The sequence below is a fragment of the Ammospiza nelsoni genome, chromosome 3 (assembly GCF_027579445.1).
Source record: "Ammospiza nelsoni isolate bAmmNel1 chromosome 3, bAmmNel1.pri, whole genome shotgun sequence".
Classification (NCBI taxonomy): domain Eukaryota; kingdom Metazoa; phylum Chordata; class Aves; order Passeriformes; family Passerellidae; genus Ammospiza; species Ammospiza nelsoni.
In genome coordinates this window covers 69,008,872-69,021,660 of record NC_080635.1, presented here as the reverse complement: position 1 = coordinate 69,021,660, position 12,789 = coordinate 69,008,872, and the positions used below count along the sequence as shown (strand labels likewise).

The 12,789-nt window shown below is 41.3% G+C and overlaps 1 protein-coding gene across 3 annotated transcripts; it reads left to right on the top strand.

The window, feature by feature from the left end:
* Positions 1-1,220: 1,220 nt before the first annotated feature.
* On the top strand, positions 1,221-12,296 carry RPF2 (ribosome production factor 2 homolog). Of its 3 annotated transcripts, none has more exons than XM_059469412.1 (10): positions 1,221-1,295; positions 2,197-2,329; positions 3,123-3,160; positions 3,833-3,872; positions 5,666-5,747; positions 5,838-5,914; positions 6,234-6,333; positions 10,440-10,542; positions 11,447-11,591; positions 11,891-12,296. In XM_059469412.1, the coding sequence occupies exons 1-10, from the start codon at positions 1,273-1,275 to the stop codon at positions 12,068-12,070; spliced, it is 921 nt and encodes a 306-aa protein (XP_059325395.1). In that variant the 5' UTR covers positions 1,221-1,272; the 3' UTR covers positions 12,071-12,296. The 3 variants fall into 3 exon arrangements, with proteins under 3 accessions (XP_059325395.1, XP_059325396.1, XP_059325397.1); XM_059469413.1 differs by lacking the exon at positions 1,221-1,295 and adding an exon at positions 1,333-1,440; XM_059469414.1 differs by lacking the exon at positions 1,221-1,295 and adding an exon at positions 1,688-1,706.
* The last annotated feature ends 493 nt before the right edge of the window (positions 12,297-12,789 follow it).

Below are 12,789 nucleotides of genomic sequence, written 5' to 3'. Positions count from 1 at the left end.
ACTGACCCTTCTTCTTTCCTACCTTTCTCTGTCTCCCTCAAAACAGTGTAACTGCAACAGTGCTGTGAGAATGAGAACACCTGATTAATTCCAGTATGATTATGTAATACCTTAATTAGTAATGAGCAGAGGAGAAGCTCACCCACAGCGTTGTTCACAGCACAGCATCAGTAAAGAAAAGTCATTAAAACAGTAACAGTTTCAAACCATCAATCCCATTATTCCCTTTTTTTTTTCTGTGTAGAAGCAACTTGAATCCTAGGGGAAAGGGAGGCAGGGAGAGGAAGGAAAGGGAACATGCTCTGTGTGCCTTCAGCCTGGGTGTGGGTATTTCACATGGTGGTGTTGCATTTGAGGAGACCGCACAGCCATCCCTCTGGATTTAACTGCAATCATGGAAGTTTAAAGACATCATCATTCATGCTTGATTTGTGTGGTGCTGATAGATAGAGGACAATTATAACTGGAATAATGATCCTGGGAATACACAGGCTCTTGAGTGCCGGAGGGAGGGTTTGTGGTGCGCTCGGTGGCAGCTGAGCCTCCTGCAGGGAGGGCTCTTGTTATGGCTGCTTCAGCCACCGAGAGCAGAGAGGTGCTTCGGGAGTTTGCTCTCTGACAGAGTGCAAACACAGCAACTCTCCCATGTTTTGCTAATTTGTTACTTAGTCTAGCAGTATGAATGGGAGGTTTTTTCCCCATGTACAAGGAGTATTCCAACAGCATTGGTTTCTGCCTTCTCAGCCCTTTTCTTTCAGCATTACACTGAAGCTGTTTCTTTGTTCTAGTTTATCTGGTAATCAGTATTATTTTTTGAAAACATTTTATGTATATCACATGCAATGAGTACATTAATTTTAAGTGTTATTTCTAATGGTCGAGCTTTTGTTCCTATTACTGTTAACCCTAACTTTTGCAACCATACAACCTCTGGGTGAAAACACCTTTTCCTGATATCCAACCTAACCCCTCCCCTGACACAACTTCAGGCCATTCCCTCAGGTCCTGGCACTGGTCACCAGAAATCAGTCTGCCCCTCCTCTTCCCCTCAGGAGGAAGTGGCGGACTGCGATGAGGTCTCCCCTCAGCCTCCACCGATCCAGGCTGAACAGCCCAAGCACCCTCAGCCGCTCCCCACAGGAATTCCCCTCCGCCCCGTGGGACGATGGCGCGGAGCCGCGCCCCGCGCATGCGCCGTGCCCCGCCCCGCCCTGCCGGCGGATGTGACGCGCGCGGCGGCTACGGCGCGGCGTTCCGCACGTGAGGGCAGCGATGGATGCGCTGGATCGGGTGGTGTGAGTGTGCCGGGGAACCGCTCCGGGAAACGGGACGGGCGGCGGCCCGGGCGGGATGCACTGCCGGAGCCTCATGGAAAACGTGCGGGGGAGAGGAAGCCGAGCGCCGCCGTCTTTTTAGTGGTGGCCAAACAGCCCTTGCTCAGTTGGTGGCTTAAAATAACCGCGGTGACAAGCTGGCGTTGAATCTCTGTGTTTGCACACACCTCAGAGAATTAATTTCTGAAGTTTCAGTGATGCATGGGGAGCAGTTGCCATAAACTAAAACAGCAGAAGTCCCACCTCAACGTGAGGAGGAACTCCTTTACAGTGACAGGGCGCTGGAACAGGCTGCCCAGGGACATCCTGGAGTGTCCCTCTCTGGAGACAGTCCAAGCCCACCTGGACACGTTCCTGTGGCACCTGCTCCAGGTTACCCTGCCTTGGCAAGGGGGTTGGACTCAATGATCTCCAAGCGCCGTTCCACCCCTGACGATGCTAGGATACCTGTGTGTGAGGGGGGGGGTATTGTTTGTTTTAAAGAAGAAAATAAAACTAATGCTTTACTGAGAAGATAATCTAGTGGAGAGCTGTAATTGTTAAGCCACGTAGCACTGATGTGTGTATGGTCTGTGCCCCTGCACAGGCTGCGGTGTTTCACCTGGATGGTGCTCAGCCTTCCTCGCTGTTTCCTGACAACAGCTTTTATTTTGGGGGCTGTTGGTGGTCTTTGAGGAACTTTGTTTTCTTCTCACATTCACCTGACACAGGGCTTTTGGCATTGATTGTTATTCTGCAGGTTGGGATTAGTTTGAGTCATTGAAACAAGTTACATGGAAACAATTCTTGTTTGGATTCACCTTTTTCTGTAGTGTCAAGTCTTGTTACATATATTAAGTTTTTAACTTTTAATTTCTTACAGAAAGCCGAAAACTAAGAGAGCAAAAAGATTTCTTGAGAAGAGAGAACCCAAGCTAAATGAAAATACAAAAAATGCTATGCTCATAAAAGGAGGAAATGCAAATTTAACAGTGACCGAAGTGCTTAAAGACATTGTAAGTTGTTGGATGTAGCATGCAACCTTCCTCTCTCTTTCTTACAATTTTCTGTCTCTGCTGCACTATCAGTATTTTCATACTCTCCCTGTACCCCAAATCTCAGAATGGCCAGTACTCCAAAGGTGTCATTACCTACTTCTTAAGGAAGATTGCTTTCTTCCAGTTTCTTCTTTGCCAGAAATGTTGAGCTTGCTCTTTTATTTTTTCACAATTGTCTAGTATATAAGTGAAGTGTTGCCAAGTCTGTTTGAAAACAAGAGGATTAAGAGGATTAGGTACAGAATTGGGACTGTATCACACAGCTAAGTCATATCCCAGAATCCTGTAAGCTGACTTTGTGCATTGATAGGGAGCTTTCAGCCTCTCCTAAAACTAAGTTACCAAATGTGTCTCCTAACTCTATACCTCAAAATATTATAGGTGTTCCTACACTTGTTTTCTCTTTGCTTTGTTGTTTTCCTATTCTTTTATGCTTCTATAATCAAGTTGTTGTTCTCTCCCTGTTTTTCCTTATGCCCCTTAGAAGCAGAGGGATTGCTTTGATTTCAGCTGTTTCTCAATTATTTTTTTATTTCTCAGTTTCTACAAATAATTTCTTGTGCAATTAATTTGGAAACAAGATTGTCACCAGCTCAAAGGGTATTACGGTGAGCAGGCCTTTTGAGGTACCTTCTTCTAGGCTGCTCTGCATAGTTACTGTTTCACATGTTCCTGTAAACTGTTGGGTTGTAAAAACAGCAGTGCTGTACATGTTTTAGAGGTGACATGTGTTAAACTTTGTGTTTTGCAGTATGCTGTGAAGAAGCCTTTTGCTGTACTGTATAAAAGGTAAGGGATCTGACTTTGACATCTTTGAGTCTTCTGGCAGACAAGCAGCTTTTGTTTTGGGGTAGTTTCAGGGCATGAATAGACATTCAGGATAGCCTGGGGCCTTGAACAATGTCCAGGGTGCAGAAGATGACTGATCATAATTTTCAATAGACTGGGAACAAGCTACCTGAGATCAGCATTGGTGCTGAGCCCTGTTCTGTGGCAGCTGGTACAGAGCAGGATTCAGCTCTAAGTCTTGTTCAAAATGGGAACCCAGTGTCTGCATGAATGTAGTGCAGAAACAACTGTAAATTGCTGTCTAAATTTAATGAATGAACAGGCAAAGGCATTTACTCATAGTGTCACTGGTGGTAGTGGTGGTGGTGTTCTGCAGGTCAGGCCCCAGGAGACAGGAAATGTGGAGGAAAGTACTTGGAATGGCAGAGATGGCACTGAGGCATTCCTGGCAGTAGTCATAGGACTTGTGATTTGAACTCAAACTGAGCTTTTACTGCTGAGTTTGTGGTAGAATGCAAAACTTTTTATTATCAGGGAATTAATAAGAAATTATTATCTGGGCCTGTTCTGGGCTTTTTGGTTTTGTTTGTTTTTGTTTGTGTGTTTTTGTTTTGTTTTGGTTTTTGTTTGTTTTGGTTTTGTTTCTAACTTGTTTTTTTCTCCTCCTCTCAGGAAAAATATTACCAGGCCTTTTGAGGACCAAACATCATTGGTAAGTATAAACAATTTTTCTCTTACAACAGTTTTGGGCAGGCTATCCTTGTGTGCCAAAAGATGAACCATCAGGAAAGAAGAATAGCCTGTCTGGATAGAGCTTTGCTGGAACTCAGGGGTAAAAAGAGAGTCTATTGCTTTTGGAAGAGGCAGGCCACTCAGGAGGACCACAAAGATGTTGTGAGGGTATGCAGGGAGAAAATTAGAAGGGTCCAAGCCCAACTAGAATTTAATCTGGTTACTGCCATAAAAGACAATAAAAATGTTTTTGCAATTAGATCACCAGCAAAGTGAGGGCCAAAGAGGATCTCCATCCTTTACTGGGTGCAGAGGGAAACACAGGGACAAAGGATGAGGAGAATGCTGAGGTACCTAATGCCTTCTTTGCCTATAATAGCAACATCAGTTGCTCTCTGGGTACCCTGAGCTGGAAGACAGGGACAGGGAGCAGAATGAAGTCCCCATAATGCAGGAAGAGATGGTTGGTGACCTCCTACACCACTCAGACACACATGTCTATGGGGCTACATGGGATCCATCAAGGGTGCCCAGGGAGCTGGTGGAAAAGCTCACCAAGCCCCTTTCAATCCTTTAGCAGCAATCCTGAATGGCTGGCTGGCTAGAGGCTTTTTTTTAAAGGGCAGTTTTTCAATTTGTGTGTTGTTGCATATTTGCAGAGCACATTCAAAGAATTTGAGTTTTTTACATCTCTTTAATAAAATATACAGCTTTTAGAGAGTGCACAGATATCAACACACAGTGACTAACAGAGCTGTATGAGCACATGTTTCAAGGGGAGTCCCCTCTGCTCTGCTCTTGGCCTGTCTAGAGTCAGCATTTCTCAGGGATCTGGTGGCAAAACTCGGTGCTGAGCTGTGTGATTTGTACATGCAATTAGTCCAGCCTCTGAAAGTGTCTCTCTGACCTCTCAGAGGGTCAGAGCTGCAATGTCCTCTCTGAGCTGCTGCTGTTGCAGGAATGGGAGATAAAATGTCCTTGTGTGCTTCACAAGTGCCAAGTGCTTGTGGGAAGCACTGGGTAAGTTCTCTGTGTTTATGTCACTCTTGATACACAAGATGAGGAGCTGCCTTGGGAGGCAGAAGTGTATAAAAAGACTTTGGAGCTGGACATCTTTAGAAAGAACTGCTGTAATGTTGGCTGTGGACATTGTACCATAGTAAGTTCTCTAATCGGTTCCTCCTGGAGAAAAGATCTCTGTGATAGTCACCACTGGCTTGGTTTTAAGTAGCATCTTAGTCTTAAATAATAAATTGACATGAAGTTGCTCTGTAGTAGGGCTCCTGTGCCAAGTGCAGATGTTGCTAGCCTGGCTCTTGAGGGAATTAACTGGCTGTTCAGAAGCTGTCAGACAAGGTCAATATGCTGCATAAAGCTTAGGTGGGAAACTACAGTGAGACATTAAAATGGTAGCCAGCTTGACAATACTTACTTGTCAGGCAAGGAGAAGAGGTTGAAAGTATCTTGTGGAAAATCAAATAACTAGGAATTACAAGAAAGGGTAATAGATAAAATAGCAAGAAAAAATTGCCTGACTTGTATTTTAAGATGCAATAGTAAATAAAAAAAGAAATTATTTGAATCTTGAATCCAGCTGTCAGTTTAACATAAATGCTGAAAAACACTCATTCCATGGTCAAAACTATTCTGGTAAGTGCAGTTGTTCTCATTAAGTAGCTCCTAAACCCATATGTTTGTGCCATATGCCTTTGCAGAATGTTTTAAACCCTGTGAACTGCAACTCAAAAGTTTGATTATATTCTTCAATTGCAGGAGTTTTTTTCCAAGAAATCAGATTGTTCTCTGTTTCTCTTTGGATCTCACAACAAGAAGCGACCTAACAACCTGATAATAGGTAATAAATCTCACTTGGCTTTTTTTGGGATGGTAGGTGTAGTTTTCAGTGAGTATTTAAATAGCTGGATTTTCTTTTTTACTCTCACAGGTCGCATGTTTGACTACCACGTGCTGGACATGATTGAGCTGGGCGTTGAGAAGTTTGTAGCCCTAAAAGATATCAAGGTAAGGAATTGCTAATTCAGTATTTCAGCGACACCTACTGGTGGGGTTTTTTGGTTGCAATTTCTTCCGTTCCCTGAAATGAATCACGGTGTTTAATAGAAGTGTTTAATGCAGTATATGAGGATTGTCAATTTGTGTACTCCAGAATGTTAATTTTATGCTCTGCTTTTTAATTTAGTTTCGTTAGTCTATTCTGTCCCTGTTGATGACAGGTCACAGCAGTTTTTCTTTCAGTGTTGAATGACTGGCCAGCTATTAAATGAATTATATGTTCCCTAACTGTCTGAATTTTTGTTGTTTTAAAATTCTTATTCCACAGAACAGTAAGTGTCCTGAAGGGACAAAACCTATGTTGATATTTGCTGGTGACATGTTTGATGTGAATGAAGAATACAGAAGACTGAAGAGCCTGCTTATTGGTCAGTATTTTGATTATTTGGGCAGTAGGATTGCATGGATCTGTAATAATGTGATCTGTTGGGAAAAGCTGGTTTGTCAATAAATGCTTGCTTATGTTCAGCACAGAAGGAAAACAAGAACTAGCATTTGTAGGTTTCATGTCACATAAAATTAAAGTTAACTAATAATGATGACTTTTAAAGGGAGGAAAAAAGAATGTCCTAAAAGACTCTGAAGATGAAACTTCATATTCACTAGAATTCATTACTTAGGTTGTGGGAATACTTGGTTTTCCAAAATGTACTTTTCTTATAATTGTACTGGGTTTCACTTTTCTAACCAAATGTTTTGAAGTATCTAAATTAAAATCAGTGGATTAAGTTCAGAAAGTGGGATGTTTTTTGTTTACAGAAAAGTCAATTCAGTCTAATTTCTGTGTTGAAAGCAGTTTTTCTTGGTAATTCCACCAATTCTAACAAGCATGCCATTGTTTAGAATATTTGGAGAGAACACCTGCAGTAAAAATCAGCTGTAGATAAATTGTGCCCTAACTTTAAGGTAGGCTTGGAGCTTAGGGAACAAACTGGCATGAAGTTTTTTATTATCCTTAAGTTGGAGGCTCTGGAAGATAAAGCACATTGTAGCTTTATAGAAGCTATATGTAGACAAAAAAGTTACAGGATATTGCATCTCTTGGCACTGAAAAAATGCTTCTTGCTTGGCAAAACTAGATCTAGTAAGTAGGTGGAGTGATTTTTCTTTTTAATAGTTTTCCTAAAAGTAGATTAGGTTTTTTGTTGGTCTATTTTTTTAAGTTCTGGTAAAATACTGAACCTGGCCCAGTAAGCGCAGTCTTGTTCTTTCAGCTCCTTTCTTGGGTTTCTAGATTTCTAGGCAAATGGGTAAAAGATTGCTCTTTAAAAACAGACCCCCTAAAAAAGAGATTTTTTTTCCTTAGTATTATTCCTTAAAGCAAGATGTTTCATTTGGAATGAGACTGAAAGGGAGCAGGAGAGGAGTAAATTTTCTTCCTCTCAATACAGTTGATTGGTTCTTGGGGATGGGTGAAAGGGTGATAACTGAGCTTGTGCATCTTTGAAGATGCCTGAATACAAAGATAAGTAAGTTTTGCTGCTGCATGCTCGTCACTGTAAATGGGTATTGACACAGGAAGCAGGTGCATTTTCTGAAGTGTATCTTGTTCAGGCATCTGTACAGTTTTGGGCATCCAGATGTGCTCAAACAGCCCATGATCAAACAGCTGAAATGGCAAACATGCATAGTAAGATAGTTGCCAAATAACTGAGCAGTCCTTCCTCTTTCTCTTGATGTTCGCCTGTCCTTTCTCCTCCCCTGTTTATTAGCCATGAATGACTTGGCAGTCAAATGTATTCTACACCCAATCTTTCTTCTTGAACATATGCCAAGTACTCCAGGTCTTAATTATGCTGCTGAGTTCTGTGAAATACCCAGATGCACAACAGTAGTCAAAGAAAAAAGTTAAGGAGAGTAAAGGCCCGAAGGTATCACTCACAAATTAAAATCGTTTGGGTATTAATCTGATCTGCTTCAAAACTGCCCTTAACCAATAAGGAAGAAGTGATTTGTTCCATTTCTGCAAAAGATGGTTGCCTTAAGCTGCTACTCTTGCTAAGATACAAGAATGTCTTTATAACAACAGCTGCAAATATTTTGTTGCTGTACCAGTATTGTTGGGATCCCAGAGGGAATATCAGATAGCTGACAGCTACTTGTTGCCAAAGCAGTGATGCCAGTGATGCTGAGGAGCAACCAAGCTTTCATTGGCTTTTGTGACATCAAAAGGGCTTATGTATGTTTGGACAATCATCTTACAGCAGTTTCTTGGTAAAGTTAAGGGCAAGGGTGAATTATTGTCTTCGTGGTAACCTAATGCTACAGTCTGGGTAAACTGTGAAGTGGAAGAAGCTGTTTAGGAGAAATAAATGATGGATGCATTTTCTTTAGAGACGTGGAAGAGAAAGACATACCACTTTTTCTCTTTTGGTTTTCGTTGGTCTCCAAGTGGTAGTGTAGTTCATTTAAATGATGTAAGTCTTGGAATGCATTTAATGACATTCTAATACCTGCATCTATAAGATGTTTCAACTCTTACAACACTGCCTGCTTGTTGTTAGTTCTGTTATTGCACATCTATTTTATCCTAAAAATGGCCAGACCACTATAGGGCATGCTTATACACTTTCTAAATGTTGATTTGCAGATTTCTGCAATTTTAAATTGGCTGTCGCCTTTGGTCTTCAAACATCCTTCCTCACACAGACTCTTTTTGAGTGTTTGAAAGGATTTGAGAGCTTTTTCTGGCCAGGAAAGGGATGGCTGGGAAATGTTTAAACTGCTTTCATGCTAACCAAAGCTACATAGAATACAGTGCTACCAGCTTTTGGATACAAATTGATACAGAAGGAGTTACATTCAAAAATCAGTTAAGAATTTAATCTGGAAATAGAAAGGTCCTGAAAAGCTCTCTGTATGAAAGAGTAAATTAGACTTCCTGGAAACATGTTTGAGGACCAGGGGCAGAGAGAACTAGGAATGGAAAGAAAGGAGAAAGCAAGTCTCTAGTCCAACCAAAGCAAGAGTTGTAAATTAAGAGTATGTTTAAAAAACTTCAACTCTCTGGGTGTACTGAAGTGTAGGGTTTCTGCAGCTGTTTGGTGTTGCCAAGAAACAAATTCCTGACCACCTGCGTTTATGGGAAGAGATGATCCTGTGGGTAAAAAGATGTATGATGCCACAGGAAAATATGAAAGGGAGGTGTTGCCAATAAAACCACTGTGAATGTAAGCTTGTGTACCTGCAGAGAACTAACTGAAGGGAAAAAAATATGCCACGAGTGAACAAAATGTTTTATTTGCAACTTTTCCTCTAACTACAAGTTAGACTTGAAATAAGAGAGTATTTAATTGACCAAGAAAGTTTCCTGGGCTGACTCCATCTGTTATTTGCCAGCCAAACTGTGTTTTGGATACTCCAAAGAGTATAAGCACTCCAGTGCTTATACTCTTTCAAAAAGGTGAAGGAAAAGACAAGTAGCCAAGGGGTCTGAAAGCAGGGCAGAGCAGAAAAGAGTGATGTGTTTTGCATCTGTTAGCTGTTCTCCTATGTTTCAGCATTGCCCTGTCAAGTTTATTAGCACACCTTGTTCCCTTGGTCAAGGTCACATTCTTTCTCCACCCTCTGCATATGTTGGACAGATTGCTGTGCTCATTGCTCTCTGATTGCACAGTATATTTTCATAGCCTGATATAAGAATCTTGCTAGAGGCAGCCCATTTTGTATTTAACCTGTATTTCAGCATTCTCTTTGCAAACTGGGCAAATATTTGAAGTGCCTTATTTTCATAGATGTGTTGCTTATTAATAGAGAAAACATTAGACATAATGACAAATACTGCTTTATATAGAGGACAGGAGTACCTTGTTGTGAGAGACATATGAAAGAAGTTCTATATCTAAACTTTTTCCCAAAGTCAGAGAGAGAAAATGTAGGTAAGAATAGGAGTTTTGTTCTGCTGTGTACTGGTTTTGATCCCTCTTTCTACTGTTCCAAATCTGGCTATGATTAAGATTTAAGTATTAGGTTTGAATGATGTCTTTAAACAGATACCTGAGGAAATGGCTTCTCTGTACTGATCTGTGTTTGTCTGAGCCTTGACTGGCCTAAACACCAAATAAGGTGATTTTCCCCCCCTGATTTTAGAGATGGCTATTTAAAAGAATAGACAATGCAATTATTGCCATTAGCTCAATAATGCTAAGTTACTTCTCTGAAAGTGTTTTTGCTCTTTTCTATGCACTTAATACAGGAAGTATATATATAAGTAGCATGTATATTCCTACAAAATTATCTCTGGGAAGTCACTGAGTTCCTGTCAGGATATCCACACACATTTGGATTCACCAAAATGTGCGATGTTAAATTTCTGTCCTGTGTACCGGCCAGGCTGCAGTTGGAAGTAGGGGCTATTTCTTGAGATTCCTGTTTCAGAATGGGCCCACATCACATCACCAATTTGTTACAGGTATCTGTTGGTTTTGTTTTCAGCCAAGAACCTGCCATTTATTCCTTTTAAATACTCTCTCAGATTTCTTCAGAGGTCCCACTGTGCCCAATATTCGTCTGGCTGGTTTAGAGTACGTTCTGCATTTCACAGCTGTGGATGGGAAAATTTACATGAGAAGCTACAAGTGAGTATCTGTTTTATCTGTTTGTCTGGGTTTTGGTACAAAACCTTAATTGTGAAATTGAACTGGCTTGAGCTGCATTTAGAACATGCAATGTTGAGAGGTGCTCCAGTGTAATTTGTACAGCAGAAGACAAGCACATAAGCCCTAGGTCTGCTGCCTCCTTCCTTGTTGAGCTCCTCCTGGCTCAGGATTGCTCTTTCATATGGCTTGGTTAGTAAGGTGGTGTGAATTAACTTAGTGAATTCTGGGTACTGTCTTAGACTTGACGGCCTTAGTCTGTTCTCAGGCTGATTTCTACAACTCTCCTCACTTAGATGTTTGCCAGGGAACAACAGGGGATAGGCTGCAGACAGAGATGCACAAGGAAAACCAGGAAAAGGCAGGAGAAGGAAATCTTTCTTGTTGCATTGGTGTTCACCCTCACAGTCACTCCCTACCTTAGGAGACTGTGAACATTCATAGCTTGTGTTCCATGTGATTTTGATTTTTCTTAATATAAAATCATTTTAATCAGCCTCACTCTTAAAAACAAAGAACCAAAACACTTCCTCAGATAAGTGCTCAGGTTATTTTGCTGTAAATTATAGTGAATTTTTTATGTCTAATAATACCCAGGGTGTTGTTTTGATTTTGAAAAGTGATATGGCTTTCAGGGTACTGGAGCTGAGTTTTAAAAGTAATTCTGATTATACTAGTCCCATTAAAAAAAAATTACATTAGTCAGGTCATATTTTGGATGTGTTCAAATTGTAATGGGACTGATTTATTATAAACTGTTATTGATGGATGCCTTCCCAAAATACAATAGTATTTTGAACTGCAGGATTGAATAACCTGTTAAGGAAGATGGATCAATCTCTGGCACAGGGGACAATGTTGATTTTCATTGGTTTTCTCCTCCTAGAGTGCTTCTGAAGAAATCTGGCTGTAAAATACCCAGAATTGAACTGGAAGAGATGGGACCTTCATTAGATCTGGTTATGAGGAGGACACATTTAGCCTCAGATGACCTTTATAAGCTGTCTTTGAAACAGCCAAAAGGCCTGAAGGTATGTACCTTGGGAAGGGCATTGCTTTCAGATCTCTCTGAAGAAGAGCAAAGGCTGAAGTATTACTTGTTGTGTGTTTGACCAGAGCTTACTTTCATCGAGTCCAGCTGACATTCCTGGGGCCACAGCACTTCTGTGGTGCTCAGCTGGCAGCCAGACTCTCCTCTGGAAGCACACAGAACACACAGCACAAATCTTAGTCTCTCCAACCAGTGTATGAGGCCTTGCTTTGGGCACCTGATTCTCACCAGAGCCCTGGGACTGTACTCAGAGCTATTAACATTGCTCTTCCCTTGCAGCCCAAGAAGAAAAAGAATATCTCCCATGATGCGCTTGGTACAACCTACGGCCGAATCCACATGCAGAGGCAGGATCTCAGCAAACTGCAGACACGGAAAATGAAAGGCTTAAAAAAGAGGCCAGCAGAGAAGTCAGCTCAAGATGGTGGGGCTACTCCCAAAAAGTCAAAGTCAGCTTGACAGTCTGGGACAGTTTTCAGAACTCTTAGTGCTTTCAAATTTAGTATATATGTTGTAATATAAATTGTCAGACATTAAAGATTGAGCTGCTGTTAGCTTTAGTTTTGTAACAAAAAAATCTTTTAAATAATTTGTCATTTTAAAGGGAACACTGAGGTATTGAGCTTTAACACGGAGCTTGGTTATTTAAAATAAAATTATGATATAACTTTCTTAGTTTTCCAAAGCTGAGTGTTTGTTTCTTGGTATTAACAATGTATGGGAGTCAGACAGGTGACTCATATCATGGACAATTTCACAGAGTGGATTGGAAGGGACTTTAAAGATCATCTGATTCCAATCCCTTTGCCATAAGGAGGGACGTTTTCTACTAGACCAGGCTGCTCAAGGCCCCATCCAACTTGGTCTTGAACCCTTCCAGAGATGGGGCATCCCCAGCTTCTCTGGGCAACCTGTTCCAGTGCCTTATCACCCACACACAAAAGAATTTCTTCCTAATATCCCCCATGCTTTGTGCTTTTAGCATAGAGGCATTTAAATTGTGTCTCCAGTGAAGCACCTTGCTGGTGGGAGAGGCTTAAATTCCTCTGTGCTGCCCTTCAGGTGCTCTTCTATTGAACTGCAATCCCTCTCCAGGCTTTGGGCAGTGTGGGATGGATTGAGGTTCCCTTCCCCCAGAAACTTTTGTTTTATTGCTGTTTTTTTGGGAGCCCTTGATC

What these genes read in the sequence shown, in the direction of transcription:
- RPF2 (XM_059469412.1), top strand. Translation starts at nt 1,273, where the DNA reads ATGGATGCGCTGGATCGGGTGGT. An exon ending in ACCTAACAACCTGATAATAG is followed by an intron (nt 5,748 to 5,837) that starts GTAATAAATCTC and finishes TTACTCTCACAG; the next exon opens with GTCGCATGTTTGACTACCAC. An exon ending in ACTGAAGAGCCTGCTTATTG is followed by an intron (nt 6,334 to 10,439) that starts GTCAGTATTTTG and finishes ATACTCTCTCAG; the next exon opens with ATTTCTTCAGAGGTCCCACT.